General features: G+C 45.9%; 1 protein-coding gene across 1 annotated transcript in view; it reads left to right on the top strand.

Annotated features, from left to right (window-relative positions):
• The window catches only part of LOC8023836, a 33,034-nt gene extending 13,570 nt beyond the window's left edge, over positions 1 to 19,464 (top strand). The window contains exons 2-5 of the mRNA XM_029975929.3: positions 7,032 to 7,312; positions 14,334 to 14,477; positions 15,443 to 16,627; positions 19,063 to 19,464. Coding sequence (XP_029831789.2) covers positions 7,105 to 7,312; positions 14,334 to 14,477; positions 15,443 to 16,627; positions 19,063 to 19,223 — 1,698 coding nt within the window. The 5' untranslated portion in view covers positions 7,032 to 7,104 and the 3' untranslated portion in view covers positions 19,224 to 19,464. The remainder of the gene's footprint in view (positions 1 to 7,031; positions 7,313 to 14,333; positions 14,478 to 15,442; positions 16,628 to 19,062) is intronic.
• Positions 19,465 to 20,588: the final 1,124 nt, after the last annotated feature.

Below are 20,588 nucleotides of genomic sequence, written 5' to 3'. Positions count from 1 at the left end.
TAGATCATGATCAACGTCCACCAGCTCGCCTGCGCACTCCCTGTCCTTTCACTGTTTTATTTTTGTCTTTTTTTTTTTTTTCTGGTTCGCGTCGGCAAAGTTCACAATATAAACCGATGCGCGATTAGATATGTGCAAGCCACATATCTATAAATGGCTTGCACAGGACTTCTGCCACGCTGATGTCAGAAGCCTGCCGGTAACGCAGTGGAAGGTGCTGTGTCACGCGTCAGCCTGCGTCTCGCGCTTGTAATAATACACAGGCCACATTTCAACATAAAATGTAGTACTTTGAATGTAGCGTCCTATGAACACATACATCTAAACGCAGATAATAAACATTTCGTACTAAAAGTGCTCAAAGGGTCTCAATTGTTCGTTCGTTTTATTATTATTTTGAGGCCGTTCTATATGTTAGAAACTCGGCAGATGCACCACTAAGCAGCTCTATTCTACAACTTGAAGCATTTAAATGAATCTCAACGATGCGCTTGCCACACAGAGAGGTAGGTGGTTTTCTCCTAAACTGAACACACCTTTGATTTCTTTTTTTTTTTTTTTTGAAAGACGCAAAGTAGTCGGTGCGGTTTAAACCGTTTAGTTATGCTGGACCTTTCTGCGTGAAGGCTTGCAGTTATATTTCTTAAGATGGTATACCACTATCAATATTTTTTTTTTTTATGCTCAAGCTTGTTTTCTTATTCATACAGCTGCGGAGCGCATTGAATTGAAGCGTCCAGAAGATTCTTGGCGGTACCATTTACTTCTTATGAAGGAGATGTATATACTAGTTTGCGATATTTTGGTCTACATCGCATACGTCGCCGTGTTCATAAAAATGTCATGCCTAATTGCTTTCTAAACAAGTCCAGTGAGCTTTAACGTGCTTGGTTTTCGCCGGTATAGTACCTCAGATAGTAGAACACGGTTAATCGGTCCTTGTGCAGTCAACCCGAAGACATGGAGCATGCCTTCTGGGTGTGACCAACGTACGAGGACCACAGAGAGGCACTAATGAATACCTTCGGCAAGGTTGACATCAACGCCAGCACAACGCAGATTCATGTTTCCGAGAAGAGCTGAACCATTCGGTCCGCGGCACCCTAACCTGTACTGGACCTGATGGATGCGGCGGGACTGTTTTCTACACCTTGAATAAAAAAATGACACCCTAATCAGTGCATATCGGAACATGAAGAGCGTCGATCCTTAATACTCTATGCTGCTTTAGAAGCTTTGTAGAGTCTTCCCTCTCTCTTTTTTCCCCTCCTGCACCTATATACAGGGTGTTACAAAAAAAAAAATCCCGCTTTAGAAGCTTTGTACAGTGTTCCCTGTCTTGTTTTTCTCCTCCTGCACCTATCTACAGGATGTCACAAAAAAAGAAAAACTTCTTTTTTTTTTTGTAGCAAAAATAAACTAGGCATTGCCGAACACTCATTCTCCGCCCAAAGATAGCGCCATAGGTCACAAGCAGATGCCAAAGTTTCAGCCCGATCCGATGCCTTAATCAAAAGTTCTAAGTGATTTTTTTGAAAATTTCAATGGGAAAATGGCGGCCGGCGGAGTTTCCGAATACATGGGGCTGTATGGGGGCACCAGAAACCGAAAACGGGCAAAAATGGGCTCCATTTTCTAACTGAAATTTCTTTTGAGAAAATCACATAACTTTTGAATAAGGTATCGGATGGGGGCTGAAACTTTGGCATCTGGTTGTGACCTCTATAGCGCTACCTTTAGGTGGAGAATGAGCGTTCGGCGATGCCTAGTTTATTTTTGCGGTAAAAAAAAAATGTAAATTTTTTATAGTGACACTGTCACCTCTCGTCTCCCCTACACTGTTAGAAATAGGGGGTGTATAGGGGTACCCCCCTTGTCCTGTGTGTAACACTAGCACCCCAAAGCTACATTTGGACGTTCAGTCCCCTGACGTCGAGCTGGCGATACCAACTTTTACGAGCGGCTTGATAGCTGTTGAATGTAACGTACTAAATAGCTAATGTGTGTATCAAAGACTAGAAAAAAAAAATCACTGAGGCTTTGCAGCAGGGTTAAAGATACCTTGATTGTATTACTGTAGCCCTTAGTGCGTACTTTAGCTATTTTAAAAAGTTTTATCGGTCGACTATCAAGCCGCTCTCGAAAGTTGGTATCCTCGGTTCGACGTCTGTAGACTGAGCGTCGAACTGTTGTTTTGGGGTGTTACGTATGGGACAAGGGGTGTAGGGATATACACCCCCATATTTCTTAAAATGTAAGACGGTCAAGTTCACCTCGTTTTAGGTAGACTACCATTTCGTCCTACACGTTCCATTTCTTTCCAATTTTATTCAATTTAATTATGTTTATTGTAGGATAAACAACAACCTGCACGCGAGCACCTAAGAATAGGATTTTCGAAAAACAATTTCATCTTCTGGTGCGGCTAAACAGAAGTTATTTTGTTGCGTATAACATAACGCGCAAGAATGCTGATGCCGTCTTTGTCAAAAATAGTTTTGACGGCGACTACTGGATAAGATTTTCCTGTGGGCAGGCGAGCAGGACACACGACCTCAGAAAGATTTTTTTTTTTTTTATTTCTTGGGTGATTTTAAGGTCATGCTCATCGCCTTCACTGGATTGGCTATAAAGGACGATAACTACAGCAAGAAGGGTGTTTCATGGCACAGGAATCATGCCAGTGCCGGTTTTTTTTTCTAAGCTGAAACTTTTTGTGCAAATAATTCTTTGTTAATGTTTAACTATTATAAGTTTTTTTTTTCATTGCTCCCGGGAGCTTTCAAGCTATCGAAAAAGTCAAAGTTGTAAAATGTTTATGTGGTAATTAAAAAAAAAAAACACCTAAACATCCTTAATTTTCACCAAACTTCCCTCGATGAACCCTTGGAAGCCGGCAATTCAAACTCCACAAAAGGCAAGTTGCGTTATATTGTTTAAAAGTAGAGAAAAAAAAAATCGTTTAGCCAGGTCTATCTTGCTGTCAATTACCGCTGGAGGGTTTCTGTCTCAACGACTGGTGGTACTCGAGCACCGCGTCCACAGTGGCCATACTTGGTAGCATTAGCGCCCGGACACCATGGAGCATTATACAAAAGAAACCTGTGAGATGTTTTTCCTTAGTGATATGGCTGATATGTCCTATCAAATCTAAACGGGCAGCGTAGCAAACGCGGCGCAGTGCGGCGCACATGGATATACCGATTGGTCGCAGATATCGAGTTCCTGCTCGCCGGTCAATCAAAGGCCCACGTTCTGCGCTACGCTGCGTTCGCTGCACTCAACGTTGGAGTATAACAGAGCTTTTAGGGTGTCATGCAGTTGATTTCGCTGCACTGCGCTACCTTCCCTGGGTAGTACCTACTTTATTGCGAGTAGTCTGCTGAAAAAAAAATGGTTCGATTCATTTCTCTAGTCATCACCCTACGCCTTTTCCAAGTACTTTGAACTGTAGCGGACGTTACAAGCCCCAGTTCCACGTATCAAGTGACAACGCATCACTGCGGCCCCCCTCGAAAGTCATGTGACACTTACACGGCATTGGATTAACTTGTATAACTTGTAGCGTACTTTGTGGTCCGGTAATACAGTGTATAGGAACAGGCGACGTTACGGAATCGTATTCCCCAATCAAAGGCGGGCGTGTCAAAAAAAAAAAAAGAAGAAATTGACGAATAGGTGGAAAATTAGGTAGCATCATTGGACTAGAGTAGTGTTGCCGCGCAGGTGATGACTTCGGTGTTTGCAACGCCAATGTAGATTGGGGTGATGTTTACACCACGCAGTGGGAGCCTACGATTTCAGATAAGATGCAACAGTGGGTAAATGGTCGACATTTTGAATTCCCTTGATATTTCTACGTCATCATCCAATTTATAGTATTAAAAAAAAAACTTTGCATAAAAAAATAAAAGGAGATCTCCGGACACAAAAAGTCGAAGATCATGAAGAGCTAGGTGGTCACTCGCATTTCCGTGCGCCACCGGTGTGGTCATGTTTGATAGAAAATAACTTAAGTAATAAAAGATAACTTTCGAATAAAGTACCCAAAAGCATTGCTTAAACAAAATATGCATAGATTCATGGATGCACAGATTCATTTCACAGCCCTAACTGTAAAGGTATAAAATTCTTTAGCGATATTCGTTGAAGCGCTTACACGTTGTCTTGCTACTGATCGGTCGTGTGGCACCTGGCGGTGGTCGGTGAAAGTTGAAATCCATCGCCTAGTCGCCTTCACATGTGCGTGTTTGCAATGACGTCGAAGAAAATAAGTGAAGTCCCAGACATGTTTAGGCCCAGTTTAGGCTGAAGTCATCCTACAAAGCATGACATCACCCTAAACAGCAGGACATTGAGACACCCTAGCAGCGGCCAGAGGCCGTGCTTAAATGCTGGTTCACACATATACGTTTTCTTACGTTACGTTACGTTACCAAAGCTTATGTCTAGGTCACCGGGAAATCTGTGCTTCGTATTAAGCTTGGCTACCAATTCAAGGAGATAGCCTGGCATGCGACATTCGAAACACGAATGTTTCGGCGACGACGAGCTAGGGCGGTGAGTCACCGTGGCAACCAAGGACACAAGGCTGGTCGTAACGTAACGTAAGGAGGGTAAGGAGTTGAGCTCGCTTCAACTTATCACACTACACAGCACCGTTTTCTTACGTTGCGTCTAAGTCACCGAAACATTCGTGTCTCGAATGTCGCGTGCCAGATATACCTCCTCGAATTGGCAGCTACGCTTGATATGAAGCACAGATATCCCGGTGGCTTGTACGTAAGCTTACGTAACGTAACGTAAGGAATATGGGCTGTGTGAATCGGCCTTTATGTGGCAATGCGATCAAAGGTACCGAAGCGCGTGAGCTCACGCACCTTGAGAGCGGATTAAATCTGTGCTCGTGCACTTCTCCTTTCTTCGGAAATGCAACAAAGTTTCTCATCGAGCATACACCATTCCTATGTTTAAAGAGAGAGAAAATAAATGAAGGTAGTGGAGAGATTGGGTCCTATGTTTAGTAATCAAGAGCGCATCTTGCAATCTCCACAGCTCAGCAGGCACGCGTTGCTTCGAAAAACGTGCAAAGCACACGCGTGCACAAGCCCTGAAAATGGCACTGTCATCATTAAATAACAAGAATGGTGGCAAAAGTGTGAATTTTTGTTACAAGATTATAACCTAACTGTTATTCCCTTCAACCTACTCTCCTCCTCTATTTTTACACCGCTGCATACAAATTTTTCATTGTTGGAAACTGATGCAGGCCGTCATGTGTCAACCCGTTCAGCAGCGCTGCCATTTTCTCCTTTACCTTGTCCACAGTTCTTGCCTTATCATTTAATTCTTAGTGGTGTGGGAGGTTTCTAGTGCATAGAATGTACCTTTGTTTCCAACATGTACTAGAAAATGCACGTCTCGTCACATTTGATGATTTTTTCCAGGAGAGTCAGGTTCTGTTGCGAGTCGTTCCACGAAGTCAGTACAAACGCGTTTCCGATCGCCTTTATGAAAATCGGTACCCGTCAATACTCTGTTTGAAAAAAGTGCAGACAAGCGCGGATGTCGTGTTCACACTAACAGTGTTGCACAGTGTATACGCACAGGGTGCAGAAGAGCAGCCTCGTTACCGAATGCTGTGCGAACGCCACGGAACGTGGCGCTCGCACAGTGTAGTTTTGTAACGGGAATAATGGACATAATAATCCTGGATTTCATGTAAGAGCACCCTGACCAAAGGGGAATGTGCCACACTTTTTACAAGTGTCGTAATACACTCCCTGACCAATCGCAAGTGTGTCACACCTTGGACATAAACTTTTGCAAATCTAAGTAAGACGGTATAGCACAACGTGCAGTTCGCCGTGCTAATGGGGCATACTTTGGCGCTATCAAACAGAGAAGGGATGAAGATTTCAAACTTACACGGCACTAAATACAGCGCAAAAGGAAGCTTGGTGTGCGCACATTCAACCCTACTCCACTGCCGGAGTTATTTCACTTTACGCTGTAATCCACGTAACCTCCGGAAACGCACTCGCTTATCAGAGGGGGAAACCCTGTGAGATGAAAGGAAAGCGAGCGAGAAAGCAGGGGCAGCGCTGCTTCTTAGTATGCAGAAGCGTACGTCAAACCGAATCCCACGTGCTAAGTGCTCGCGATCGGAAGTCCTTACGAGCGGACTAAATTGAACGGACAAGCCTGCAGTTAAAGGGATACTGAAGCGGTTCTGTGTTTGAGGAAAAACACTTAAGTCGTCTTTATTCGGTATGCAGAATCACGAATGTCGAGATTATTTTTCAATTCGGTGCACGGAGGCTGCAGAAAATAATTTTAAAAGTAACGCTGAATCCCCTCCTTCTGACCGTTCATTCACACTGGAAGCGGATCCGCGTTCGCAAAGCGGTTGCGAACGCGGTTGTATAAAGATCCAGTGCAATTGCACCGGCACTGGATGTCATCGAGTGCGCGTGCAATTGTACTGGATCTTTATACAACCGCGTTCGCAACCGCTTTGCGAACGCGGATCCGCTTTCAGTGTGAATGAGCGGTAAGAGCGTGGCGTCACATCCTGAGTTTCCGGAATCTCCGCTCTCGCGCATCCTCAGCGCCTATCAAAGCTATGCACGCGCACTCCTGCTAATTTCAAAAAAGGTCAGAAAAATACGTCACGACTGCTGTCAGCGCGGGGGAGTATACCTGGCAAGCTTGCAATTCCACGCCCTGCCCATACGAGCGACACGCGCTTGGCGGCCGAAAGATTGTTTCATGACGTAACGATTGGTCGGAGGTTTTTCGAGTTTTCTCGCGTTTAGGAGTATCTTCGGGGAACACGAACGTGATATTCAAACTCGTTTTTTTTAAAGTATTTTTTTAACTTCCTTAAAAAAAAAAAAAAAAACAGGAAAAAAAAAAAAACAACCCTGAAGTGTTGTTTACTCGGTCGTTCGCTAATCCAAGTCCTAAAAGTTGACTGTGTACGGACGTCAACCGACACCGACGTTTTTTTTTCCTCCCGCTTTCACCAGGTAGGGACTCGGAATTCGGCAGGTCCGGGTTCGAGAGTACTCCCTCCTCGCTGAACGGCGCCCGAGCAGCGCGATGGGACTCTCCAAGAAGCCCGCACTGCGCCACCGCCAGATGCACGGCCTCCTTATCGTGGCCGCAGTCTTCTGGATCAACCTGTTCGTTCTGGGCTTCTTCCGCGCCGGAGGCGTCCTCTACGTTGCCATGGTGCGAACATTCGAGTGCAGCTACGAGAAGGCTTCCTGGCCCTTCAGTCTCGCAGGGGCTACCCTCTGCATGACCGGTGAGTGTCTACTGACCAACACCCTGTTTATAAACGATGTTGAATTAACCTGAGACTGGGGTAGAGAAGAAACATCAAAACGTAGAAGGGACAGAAAATAGACAGGACGACGTCTCAATGACAGGACGATGTCTCAATGGTTAATTCAACATGGTTAATATTCACCAGCTCGCCTGCACCCTTACGATTTTTCCTTTATAAACGAGTCCGCGTCTGCCCACACCGGGTGCGGACACGATACGCGCGCGCAGAAACCAGATTCGCCTGAGGCGAAGCTTCTGCGCACGCGCAGTGCCGACAGCAGCGCCACCGCCGCGGCGTGACGTCAGGGAGCTTCAAAAACGCAGGGCATGGCGAGCCCAAGGGCCGTGCTCTACACGGCGGGACCAAGCGGGACCCATTGCGACCGGGACATCGCCGCCTGCTGCGATTGGTCAGCGGTGCGGAGCTGGCCAATCGCAGCAGACGGAAATATCAGATATCCCTATCCCCCCCTCGTCCCACTTGGTCCCGCCGTGTAGGTAGGGCCCGAGGACGGGCTAGCGATTGACTCTCCCGACACTCTAAAAAAAAAAAAGCTCGCCAGTCTACTTTCTCGCACAACACTCCGGGAGCGAATCACCGCAACTTACGGAAGTAGCTCAGCGAATGACGACGTCAAAACATATGTTTCGACAAAAAAAAAAAAAAAACGCAGTTTGAGTTGTGACATTAAGCAATGCAAAACGTCACGCTTGCATTGCTTAATGTCACAACTCAGACTGCGTTTTTTGGTGTAAACATATGTTTCGGCATCTTCATTCGCTGAGCTGCCTCCGTAAGTTGCGGTGCTGGCTCTCCGAGTGTTGTGCGGGAAAGTAGACTCCCGGGCCTTTTTATAGCGGAGCTGTTAAGGGGCTAGGTTCCCCAGGATCGTGTCCGTGTATGTCGACATAAACCTACCTGGACAGCTACCGCCATCTATAAGCGTCGGTGGCAAGCACACAACCAGTATGGTTTCCGCCGTCGCTCGTAGATGGCGGCCACCTTTCCAGCTATAGTAGAAGAATGGATAGTTGGGCGCGTTGGTGGGAATTCATCGTAGGAAACAGCGCGAAAAACAGACGACGACGAAGAAGCACACAGTGTATCGAGTACAGCTCCGCTGGTCTTTCTTCTTCACGAAAATAGAAAAGCTGAACTTTTTTTTTCTTTTTTTTTTTTTTTTTTTTTTTTTTGGTGACGCGCTCTGCGGGAGAGTAGTTGCTCTAGATTTCTTAGTGCGTAAGAAGATGGCAGCTGTCGAGAGCCCTTTGTGCAACGGTGTACACAGGGTGTTCTGGAGCGCTATTCAGTCTTGAAAGGAAAAGGCTAACACGGACATATAAGTTAATGACCTGAGTGTAATTAGTGCAACGAAACTTTTCACGAAAGGGCCTTTAAGCAGGCCACGAGAGCGCGGGTGGGAAGGGGGGTGTCGCGGCGGGCCGCCGCGGGCCGCCCCCCGGGTGCCGCCCCCCGGGTGCCGCTGACATATAGTGACGCCATAGCGTTTGTCCAATCATAGAAGACCGACCAAAGCAACGCTTTTGGTCGCTCGTGCGTCGCCAAAAGCCGGAATGGGAATCGCCTTAGCGCGCATCTAGCTGAGAATAAACTTGTGCGGAAGTATACTATGCCGTGCGTGCCGGTTTCTTGAATATCAGAAAAAATCGCTTTTAGCCCCACTCTTTAATATATAAATTCTAGGTGACCTTTTAGGGTGCATACGGCTTTTACGCGACAGGATCGAAGAGATGCCCGACCCTGCTTTAGAGACATTCGTTTTAAAAGTACCGGGTTCATTTTTAAAACTGCCAGCAAACCGTGAAGGGACCACAGTAATGCGCACAACCAACACTAGACGAAACGACACAACGGTAAAACTTATTTTATGTCCCGCTTGACCACGGGCGTGGCCTTGGCTTGCCACCATGCCAAGACTGCTGCATCCCACTAAGTCAATTAATCTAGGTACTAGACTGAGTTCCGCAGGCGGCCTCGCCACTCGATTAACCAACCCCGTCTATTGACAAGTTTTCCGGCTCACTGTCGCAAGGTCCTTCATCTAGTAAATGGCGCCGAACCGCAGGGGCACTCGGCTGGATTGCGTCACAATACACGCGCGTCACCGAAACGAGTTTCCGTCGAGAGTACAAGAAAGAACGCACTGGTAGTCAGAAGCCATCCCCGCCGAAAGTTTCCGGAGGAAAAATGCACAGAGACAGAAAATTTCGGATAGGAAATATACGAAGGGGAAAAAAAAGTTTTATTGTTCTAGATGGACGCCTATTCTCCATCTCACTGACTGGCGGCCTTGACTCCGTAATGGAAGAATTATTCGCATTCATTCTATCTAAGTTGCGCTAAGACCTTGGAGGCAAACTGAGAGGCTTTCGAAATTTTCGCGGACGTCGCTTTCATTGCATAGGCTCTTCTTCTCTGCAATGAACGCAAATTTTCATCGAGGGAAAAAAAAAAAAAATGTAACGAAATAATCACGAGTCCGCGGAGGCGGAACAGATAAAAACAGAGCACTTTTTTTTTTTTTTTTTTTTTTTTTTTCTACTTTTTTTACCTGGATCTTTGTTACGCTGTGGCTAGCGTTATGTCCGGACGGAGCACTGAAACGCGTATACCTAACCTTCGCCCGTCCTCCTCTCTCTCCCCCGTGAACCTAAGGAAGGCGGAGATTTGGACGTAACTTGGGTTACGTCGGACATAACGCTAGACACTTCGTTTTCGTAAATTGTCAAGAGGAGCGTCTTGTTTCACGCCATGTCTTCATTTCTTTTTGTTTCTGTTTATTCCAGTCGCTTCACAAAACACAGCGTTCTTCACCATTTGCAGTTCGTATGCGAGAAATGTCAAATAACTTACACTTGACGAAAATATTCCCTGGAAAACGGGAAAAAGAGGGACAAAGGACAAACGCAAACCTCCAAACACAGCTCTAGGTGACTGGTGCGCGACCGAAAAAATCCGCCTGGTCCGGGTATCGAACCCGGGACCTCTTCATGTTCAGTGGAGCGCTCTACCAAAGTTACACTTGAGTGCTCTGTGTCATACCCTAGTTACACGGGCGCTTTGAACTGTCGTTGAGTTCAATCACAGTTATCGGCTTCAACTGTGATTGAACCGAACTGAACTGAGATGGTGTTACACGGCTCTCTAGAACCCAGTTGAAGCTAAAACGAAGCAAGTTCTTGTGCCACGTGATCGGTCTAATTGTTAAAGTAATCTACTCGGAGAAACATATTTTATTTACAATAAGTATATCGTACATTATGTTCATTACCTTGTTGCTTTTTAGCGGCGTTTACATCAGTACCAAAGCAGATTCAGGGCTAAGTTGCGCATATTTCAGGCTAGGTGGAGCTAGCTACCACCCGCTACGATGGGTGCACCCACTGCTATCTGTCCATTCACACAGCTGGTCCCGCCGCCATCTTCGCTCGTTTGGTGGCTTGCCGGCTAGCCGGAATTGTTTTAGCGGCAGCTCGGACGCCTAAAGCTATTCCTTCCCGGATATTTTGCTGCTACGATTCTTTTTAGACGCCTCCCCCTGCATTCCGAAACAGTAAGTGCCTCGGAAACGATGGTCGGCGGCAGCGGTCCCGCGGACAGGCGCCATTTTACCTCAGTTGGGGAAGTCCGTTCAGTTGAACTGAGGTAGGGGAGCTCAGTTGAACTCAACTGTCATTAGCGGCTCGATGACAGTTGGCGCCGCCGTGTAACTCCGGCCGATCGCGATTGAGTCAACTGTCGTTGACTCAATGGCAGTTGAAAGCGCCCGTGTAACTAGGGTATCAGACGAACTCCTTCTTGTTGCTTTCAAACGTCGTCCCTCCATTTCAGTCGCCTTGCTGCTCTGCTCCGTTTCACCCCCCGGTTGACTGCAGCGTGACGCTATATACGAATCATCCGGGCCATTCCAGCACTGCGAACATTGTCACGTGACTACGCACCCGGCACGTCGCTGCGCCCCTCCCGAAGGTCACGTGATACCCACACGGCACTGGATTGGCTGGGAGGGCTCGTAGCGCCTTCTCTGCGCTCCATCGACAAGTGAAACGGAGTGTAGCAGCTTCCAGGAACGACACAAGGCCGAACCGATACGCCGTCCGTCTCGCTGTTTACGGCACTCGGAGATTTTTGTCAAGTTTGTCTTCTTCTTTCGATCGTCTGTTGCGCACATCTGTTCTCGCCGCCACATGCAGGAGCAGCCCTAATTGTTCCTGCGGAGCCGCGAGAACGTCGGTGTGCGCATCACACGAGGTGGACGACCGCTTTGTGCAATGCATTTTTCATACTCCACTAGATTCCTGCGAGTTGAGCAGGGTCTCGTCACGAAAAAGAGACAGTTCACTCGAATATTTGAGTTGCAGTTATTAACGAATAAACCGTAAGCCTCAATAGTTTGCGTGAGACGATGGCATTTATGCTGCGAGGTTCGACATTTTTGTGCATCTAAATTTTCTGGGTTACACTAAATTGGGAGTCTGACTCGAGGGAAAGTATTTTACTAAGGAGGATATGAAGATCGATCAAAGCCAAGATGGTTAATACTAGTTTATTCAAATGTCCCATATAGGCTTTGTTTTTTTATTTGTTAAAACAGAGTTCGATGGTTCTAATAGTCAATATATATTTTTATAATGCAAGGACGATATAAACATTGGTAACGAATGCAAGCGTCAACATCATTATGACTTTTGTTTGTGCACTGTTACAACTGGACCAAGGTCACCCATTCGTGCTTACGCAACAAGTGAGATCGAACCAGCCAAAGTAGATGCGAACGGATGCAAACAGAAAAGTTTGGCGGAAATACAAGTATTGTTTTGTTGAGTTTTTATCATACTCAACTTTACAATCTATAAAACCGAAATTGCTGGCAAAAAAAAAAAAAAAGAAAAAAAAGAAAGGAACAGATAGGTGAGCGCGTTACAGGGAGCGCCGTTACTTAAAATCTGTAACTTTTCCCCCCGTAACATAGTATCTACTTTTATTTTTTTTTTTTGCATGTGTACGAACAGGAACGCGTACCTATTTTCTTGAGTAATGCGGATTCTTGGGCGAGTTGGTATTGCTTTTTTTTTTTGTTACTGTTTTTTTGTTATTTCGGAGCAAGTAATGAGTAATCGCAACACACCCGACAAATATTTACCAAGTATACTTTTAAAAAAATTAACAATTTTGACAAGTTGGTAAGACAAAAAAAAAAAAAAAAAGAAACCTGGAAATTTATATTAAACATTTAATGGTAATCTTTTTTTAGTTTTTGCTAATTACTGCGCCCGCCAGAGGTGTTACGAATGTAGTCTAGTGTGAATATTTTAACGTCGACTTTTGAGGGTTCTATGATCAGGAAGACTCGAGCATTCCTTATACTCGTACCTCGCTACTCTTTCGTGCGCTTTTGTTCACAGTTGTCTGTTTATTTACGCCGAGCGTTAGTGGAGTTTATTGAAGCGCCGATTGATTACGCCGAAGACCCTTTTCAAGAGTCCCATGAAGCAACCTCGACGGTCGCCATTTCTTTGGGCACGAAACGTGCGATTGGGTCCGAGTTGTTGCCGAAAGCTGACGCAGCACTCGTTTTCGATGCGAGCTGAGCCGAGTTCACGCCGAACAGCCGCCGTGTCCAAGAAATACATGCTCAGATAGTACTTGCCAAAACACTGCAGACTCGGATAATTAGCGCAGCGGCTACTTGATGGCGCACCCTTTTCATAAGGGTCTACTAGGTTATTGCAATTGTCCCATGAAGCAAAAAGAAAAAAAAATGTAAGGATTCTCTTTGCAAGTTTGTGTAAGAAAATAAATAAAAAAAACGATTGGAAGAAACACACACGCACATATTTGTCGAAACCGTGGCGAGACACCTCCAATTACAGTTTCGAGATCAGTGATCCCTCGAACAACATGTCACGGCCTTGCGGCTCTCGAGAATCTCAAGGTTATCGATGCGTGAGATGTGTACACGTATTGCGGCAGCAACAATCGCTGCGCAACGTGTGTTACCATGTGCCCCCTCCCTTCCTCCCAAGGGCAGCATGTCGAATGCGTCGAGGCATTCCCCGTCCCGTCGCGCAATCGCGAACTGTTTGTTCTTTTCAAAGGCATCTTTAGATCCTTACGATTACGGTATAACCAAGCAAACATTAGAGAGTTTTCGTAGATCGTTTTGGCCGTCCCACAACGCTGTCCGCAACCCGCTACGATACTCGGAACTCTGCCATCAAGGCCATCGGCGCGCAGGCGCAGTAGCGGCTTCATCGTTGCGGAGGGCTTAGCGGAGGGGGCAACGCGCTCTACGAAAACTCCCTAAAGTCGGACTATTGCAACTACAACGCCGGGATCTTTATCACCTCGTGTCGCAGCACTCGATCGTGGTAAGGCGGGAGTAGGCCTGTGCAACGTCCCGTTCAAATAGAATGCGGAAGGGGTGAGATTAGTACCAATGTACGCTGTTATCTATTCCTCACACCTTGAGATAGCACCGAATGTGGTTTGCTTATGAAATTATTTTATAATTGTGTTACGCACCGAATGTGGTTTGCTTATGAAATAATAAATAATGATTTTGAGCACATTGGGCTCCCGAGGGGAGAGGGGGGGGGGGGGGGGGCGGTTAAAATGTAATATCAACTGTGATCAGTATTCACATCCTTAAATTATTGCGTAAGTGAAACTTGATGTCATAAGGCAAATTATTGCGAATTTCATTAGTGACTGACATTACGCCTTCCGTATTTTCGGGCTTCATTTTTATTAATCAATATTAACTCAGTACACTACCTGGCTCTGTCCTTTACTCGTGCCAAGAAGGAGACCTCTTTTTAACTGCAATAATATAATGCGACTTGCATAAACAAAAGAAACGATTAAAACATATGCACACACTCTTATAAAGCGGATAATAAACTTTGATTTGATTTGATTTGATTTGATTACTAACGACAGAACCTTTTTTTTTTTTTTTTAATTTGTTTTGCAGGACCCTTCGCAAGTGCTTTGAGCAGACTGCTCTCGATTCGATTGATTGTCACGATTGGAGCGCTGATCACTTCCGTCGCCATCAGCTGCTGTTTTTTTGCCGACGAGATCGTCACGGTTGTTATCCTCCTAGGCATAGTCTATGGTAAGTATCGTCCTGCCCTTTTAGAACTCTTAGTGTTTATGCATCTCAATCTCTCGCAATAATGAGTTGGCCCCAATTACGGAGGAAAATTAACCAGGAGACTTCTACAACTTGAAGGTCTTTTCTTACGAGGGGCCACACATCCAAATATTATCCAAAGCCGGTGCTCGACAGCCTCCAGCGTTGCAAAGGTTCTTTTTTTTTTCACTTGAGGAAAATCACGTTGCAACATTTTATATCCGCCAACGCAACGACCTCCATCCAAAAAGCAGGGGGTACTGAAAATGGGTAGGGATCAGTGAAAATTTTACCCCCTCTTTGTGACCACTAGCCTGGGGTCTTTACCGTGCAACACTGGGTTGGGAGAAGCCAGGATCACGTCAGTGAACATCGGTTAGAGGAAGAAAAGGTCAGACTCCAATTTGTACACGAACGTTTATACAGCAGGAAGTCAGTTTACGCCGCAGTACACAAACCCTCGGGTGCGTAGTGGCGGCAGGCGGGGCAAAATAATAATGGCCTGCGGTGATCAGATGTCATATTTGTTTCGGCTACGCTACCTGGAACGCGACTCCCATAAACCTCTTCGTCCCCCGCGTGTTTTTTTTTTTTTTTTTTCTCTTTAAAGGTTGTTTACACGGACCCACTGCACATCGCGCTTAAACATCGGCATATTTAACTGACGGATATGACGTTTCAGCCGCTTCCGGCCATATCCGTACGTTTTCAAGCGCCCTTCAGGGGACTAAGTTCAGTGGCCTTCGTTATGGGCAGTTTTCAGCGGGAGCAACCGCGACTCGGCAAAATGTTAAGCGCTTGACGGGCTAACATTCTGAGAAGTCGCAAAATCTTAGCTCGTCAAATGCTATACCCGTGTCTGTCAATGGGAAATTGGATTGCGCAGCTAACTGAGCATTGAAAGCCAACCAACACGTGCCACATGTCCCTATGTCTTTCTCTTACAGGCATCGGGACCGGGCTTATCTGCAATCTGACGCCTCTCCTGCTGACCCAGTGCTTCGAGAAGCACCGTGCCATCGCATGCGGAGTGGCCTATTCCGGTTCCACTATTGGTTCCTTCTTCTGGCCGGCCCTTCTGGAGTACCTCATCCATCAATACGGACTTCGGGGCTCTCTGCTTATCTACGGCGCCATAATCTTACACGGGGTCCTGGGAGCCATCCTTCTGCGACCCTTCGCCAAAGTTCCCCAGGCAGAAGCAGACGCACCAAAATTTTCCCAAAAAGGTGACACAGACGTCTTGGAGCCTCTTCAAAAGTGCCAGAGCGTCGACTTCCAGCCCATGCACAATGGTAGCTCAAATCTCCCCACGCAGTTCACCGGTAGACGGATTTCTTCTCACGCATCTCTCGCGTCTGCTACAGAAGAGACCGACAACATATCTACTTGTGCAATATCTGTGTCGAACATGTGCATGGTGCTGTCCGATGGTGATCGCCGGTTCAGCAGAGATGAGCAGACAGGACCCGTTCTCAAAAAGAAGTGCACGTCCGTGAGCAGCTGCGACAAACTGAGGGGATCCAGCGGTTTTCTGCATTCTAGACGGAGCTCAGCAGAGACTGCAGTGCACGAAGGCTCCGTAGCTGCTGCCCAGGAAAAAGAAGTGCCAGAGAACGACAACGGAGCCGTTTCGTGGTGTTCCACCGTCATACGTGTTGTGCAGCGGGACCTTCAGTTGCTGCGTAACCAATACTTTATTTTCGTGACTATTTCGGCGGTAGGGTTTTTCTTCGTGTTTACTACATTCATAATCATCATTCCGGACTACGCCACAGACCAGGGCCTGACGCCCAGTGATGGTGTGTTTTTGTTGTCCGTGTACGGAATCTCGGACCTTCTTAGCAAGCCCATTCCTGGCCTCTTGGCTTACAATAACCTCTTGAGCAACAAGGGGATCTTCATATCCGGCGGCTTCATCACGGGACTAATCATGATGGTCATGCCGTTTATGCACAGCTATTGGTCTTTCGTTGTGATGACCTTATTATTTGGCCTCATGACCGGAGGACTCATTTTCATGTCTCCCGTCCTACTCACCGAGTTTCTGGGACCCCAGCTGGCGGTAATGGCCTTCGGTTTATCCAACCTCTTCATCGGGCTAGCCTCACTTATGAGACCCTTCATCATAGGTGAGGTCTTCACCGACTTTATTAATTATGTCCCATTGTTCCTCTTTTTATGAACTTTTAAGGTCGTTCTTGATGTGTACACTGTGTTTCGTAGCGTAATTCGGTTTGGGATATAGCTGAGCAGTTTAGCAAGGCAGCAGTTATCGCTCTGCTATGGAAAAAAAAGAAGCGTGTGTCGAAAGCTTTCGCGAACGATATATAAGATCGTCTAGTGCCAATTATTTTCCGTAGCAGTAATCACGTTTTCATTTAGAAGTGAGGTAGTGTTTAAAAAGGTTTCCAGCGTTGACCCACATTCAACACATGTGCACCTTGTTCATCTCCCCCAGCGTGACTGCCTTCACGTAGCTTAAGTGCGTCTCTATAGCTTAAATGTGACATGCGTAAATATTTCGGAAATGTTGAGCAGGAACAAACAAAAATTGTGTTTCTTCTTTCTAAGAACATTCAAAACATCTTTTTGGAAATTTGCGCGCTTACATATTCCTAACTCCCTCTTCCCTGGATTTAACCAAACCAGGAAACATCAAAACAAATTAGACGTGAAATGTTTACAGAACGTGACCTCGGTCTGACAGACTCTGGCGACAGATAATACACGCACTCTATATACCCTATCTCACTAGCTATGCGCAGGACTGTGGAAGCCCCGGGCGGGAGAGGGAAGAAAGTCGGCTTGGCAGAAAATTTAAGTGACGGGTGAATAGAAAGTTTTAGTAGATCGTGTTTTCAGGCCACGTTATTTGTAGCGGGAGCTCGCGCTGCTATTTCGATGCATGCTCTGAAGCGCGCGCCTGTAGCAGTAGCGGGCCTTTGAAAACGATGTACTAAAAGTGCCTAATCTTCAAGGGGTACAGAAGCGAACAGGATGCGACGTAGGGACACACAAAAGAAGGTGCTGCTACGAAGGAAGCTCCTCTCCTTCCCCTCATCTTCAACTGTTTGGGCTATGCTCTCAACCCTGTACCTTTATAAACACTGCTCGCAACTAGTGAGATACGGCGTAGACGAGCAATTTAGTCAGTGCAGTACTACTGCTGGCTTGAGGTCTTTAACGTGCATCACGAAGTAGTCATATACGACCGCACGATGGTACGATGCTCATACAGATATGAAAGGGCAAAAATCCCTTTCGATCTCTATGAACATCGTGCATACCTTTTTGATTGAACCCAGGATTCTTGGGTTCTGGAGCGTGAGCTTTCGCTCCACATGCTCCGAGCGGCGATGCACTAACATACTCGGTCAGCGACCCCCCCCCCCCCCCCCCCCTCTTCCGCTCCTCAACCAGGCGTATGAGTACATGAGAAAAACAGCTCAAACGACGAAGATGAAATGAAGAAACAAATACGACAAGTCGAAGCTTCGTCCTATCATGTTTGGTTTTTTACTCTGTCTTCGTCTCTTGAGCTGTTTTCATCATGCATAACGTTTATTAACTCGCCCGATTCGCTACCTTAGTAGAGTATGGTCTTACTAATCTTTATGAAGAAGTAAAAGAAAAACAGAGGAATAACTCTACAGCAAATTGAACGCTTTTGCTTTTAAGACCAACTTGTTTTGCAAAATGTAGGCCCACGGCCTCTTTAGAAGCAGAATATATCAAGGAATGTCTCACTTGACCAGTAGTCAAGTTCAAAAAGAGACCTATAAAAATTCGACAACAATATTGCGTTCCAGTGTAATTGCTTAGCCTGCTTTTTACATATTCATTATATATGTAATGTAAATAATAAACATGCTTTGTAGAATAACAAAAATAATTTTCATTACGAAGGAAAAAATATACCAGCTGTCAGGTAACTTTTGGTGTGTTGTAAAAAGTTTATAGCGAAATCGATTGTAACATTCTTTTTCTGAAGTATTCAGGAATGATTGATATTCAAGAGTTATATGTGCAGCGCTGTGGAAGGGACGGGGCACGAGCGTGAGGTAGAAAGTGATTCCTCTGCATAAGTACGCGTGAAAACGCCGCATATTGTGTGGTTACGCTTTAGCGCATGCGCCTTGGTAGCGGTGCGTATAACTTGTCAAATGGAACATGACATGTGTCCCCCTCCCTCCCCCCTCGGTGAATGGTTGTTAACGTGCTCCTAGAATGTAAAATCGTATTTCCAGTCCAGCATGACTGAAAATACGTTACCTCGAGAAGTGATCTATCCTGTCACTGTCCCTTTTGTTGCTTTCCTGTTATTCCAAAAATAACAAGCCCCACTCTTCTTTTTTTTTTTTTTTTTTTTGCAAAGGTTGGTATTTAATGAGACGGTCTTCCTTTGGACGTTGCTCTTGTTGCTGGCCTAGGTTGCTGAGTTTGATGCAGACCTAGAGATGCAATACTTAAATTAAAACTTCAATTTGCCAAGGTGGGAGTGGCAAGTAGTGAAAATGTAGTCTGTTTAGGGGGTTGAAGGTCTAATGTTTGCCAACCATTACAGGATACTTCAAGGACAACTGGAACAGCTACAACGGCTTGTTTTACACCATGGCCGGCGCGTGCATCTTTTCCTCTCTCATTTGGTTCGTGGATCCCATCTTAACCAAAATGCAAACACGGAGAGATAAAAAAGCCGACTGCGAGAAGCCTCAAGCCGTGTGATCGGGTGGTCGTCGACTCATCGCCAACTCGTGACGCCAAGAGAAGAAAAGTGGAGACACGGAGATGAAGTGTTTCAAAACAGACTTCTGCAATGCTTGGTCGAGCATTCACATTCTCATTTTCGCAATGTTGTGATATCTGCGAGCGATTCGTCAACCTAGACCATGACACTGTAGACACAGGCGATCTGTTGAATGTTCAACACTGGAGGAAAAAAAAATGAAGACCCGAGTTTTTCACATTTTTTGTTTACCGGTCTTGAGTTCACAATGTTGTCGATTCGAGCCATCTTATCGCTCTCTGCGTTCCTAGATTGGATAGAGACGAGGTGCATTCACGTCTCCCGAACGCCCTACACTAATGGATAGCTCGGGTACCAGTCGTTACCTTGTGGTAGAAGCTATGTTCGGTGGCTGATACTCATACACTTTTTGTTTTGACACTTCTTATGGGCATTTGTTGAGGTTGTTACAGCAGCAACAGCGACAGTCTTGGCTCCAAGGCACAACGTCGAGCAATACGATTATGATATTTCATCCTAGGCAGACACAAAATAAACCCCCCCCCCAAAAAAAAAAAATAAAAAAATAAAAAATAAGTTAATTTTTTTACCGTGAAAAAAAACAACAACAACAACAAAAAAAAAAATTCTACGCATTATTTGAACGTCCTTTCCCCGGCCAAATGTAGCGCTAGCGGTCCTCATCAGGTGCCAAAGTGTCAGCCCTAACCGCTATTTTATTCAAAAGTTATAAGTTATTTGCTGAAAATTTCAATGGTAAAATGGGGGCCGACGGAGAGCTCGAATACATGAAGGTCTATGGCGCCAGTTACCGAAAACGGAAAACGGGCGAAAATGGGCCCCATTTTCTCATTGAAACTTTCAGAAAATCACTTATAACTTTTGAATAAGACAACTGTTAGTGCTGTAGCTTTGGCTTCCGGTTCGGGCGCCAAGCGCTACATTTTGGGCGGACAATGAGCGTTCAGCATTGCGTAGATTGTCCTTGCAACAAAAAAAAAATTTTTTTTTTTTTGGTCAAGTTGTTTATGTGTACGTGCTTGTCCGACTGATGCCACATCTAAATTGTCATCGTCGTCTATGCCTGGTATTTGCGTGCATGGCTAATGTGTTTTATAAGTCAGCTTGCGGATTGAATCATCACCATTTTACTAGGTGGCTCCGAGGCGAGTGCGCTGGCGGGTTCGAATCCCGGCCGAGGTACCCGCACTCTGAGGCTTATTCCGGAGAAGGCGCCGTGTAACCGAGCTTTCGGTTGCACGTCAAAAGATACCCAGGTGGTCGAAGTTAATCCTCAGTCCTCCGCTGGGGCGTGCCAGATGCCCGTAAAAACCCCCAAACTT

This window comes from Ixodes scapularis, unplaced genomic scaffold, assembly GCF_016920785.2.
Source record: "Ixodes scapularis isolate PalLabHiFi unplaced genomic scaffold, ASM1692078v2 PGA_scaffold9__187_contigs__length_104089568, whole genome shotgun sequence".
NCBI classification, from domain to species: domain Eukaryota; kingdom Metazoa; phylum Arthropoda; class Arachnida; order Ixodida; family Ixodidae; genus Ixodes; species Ixodes scapularis.
Note: the sequence above shows the minus strand (reverse complement) of the source record. Positions and strands in the feature narration are given on the sequence as shown.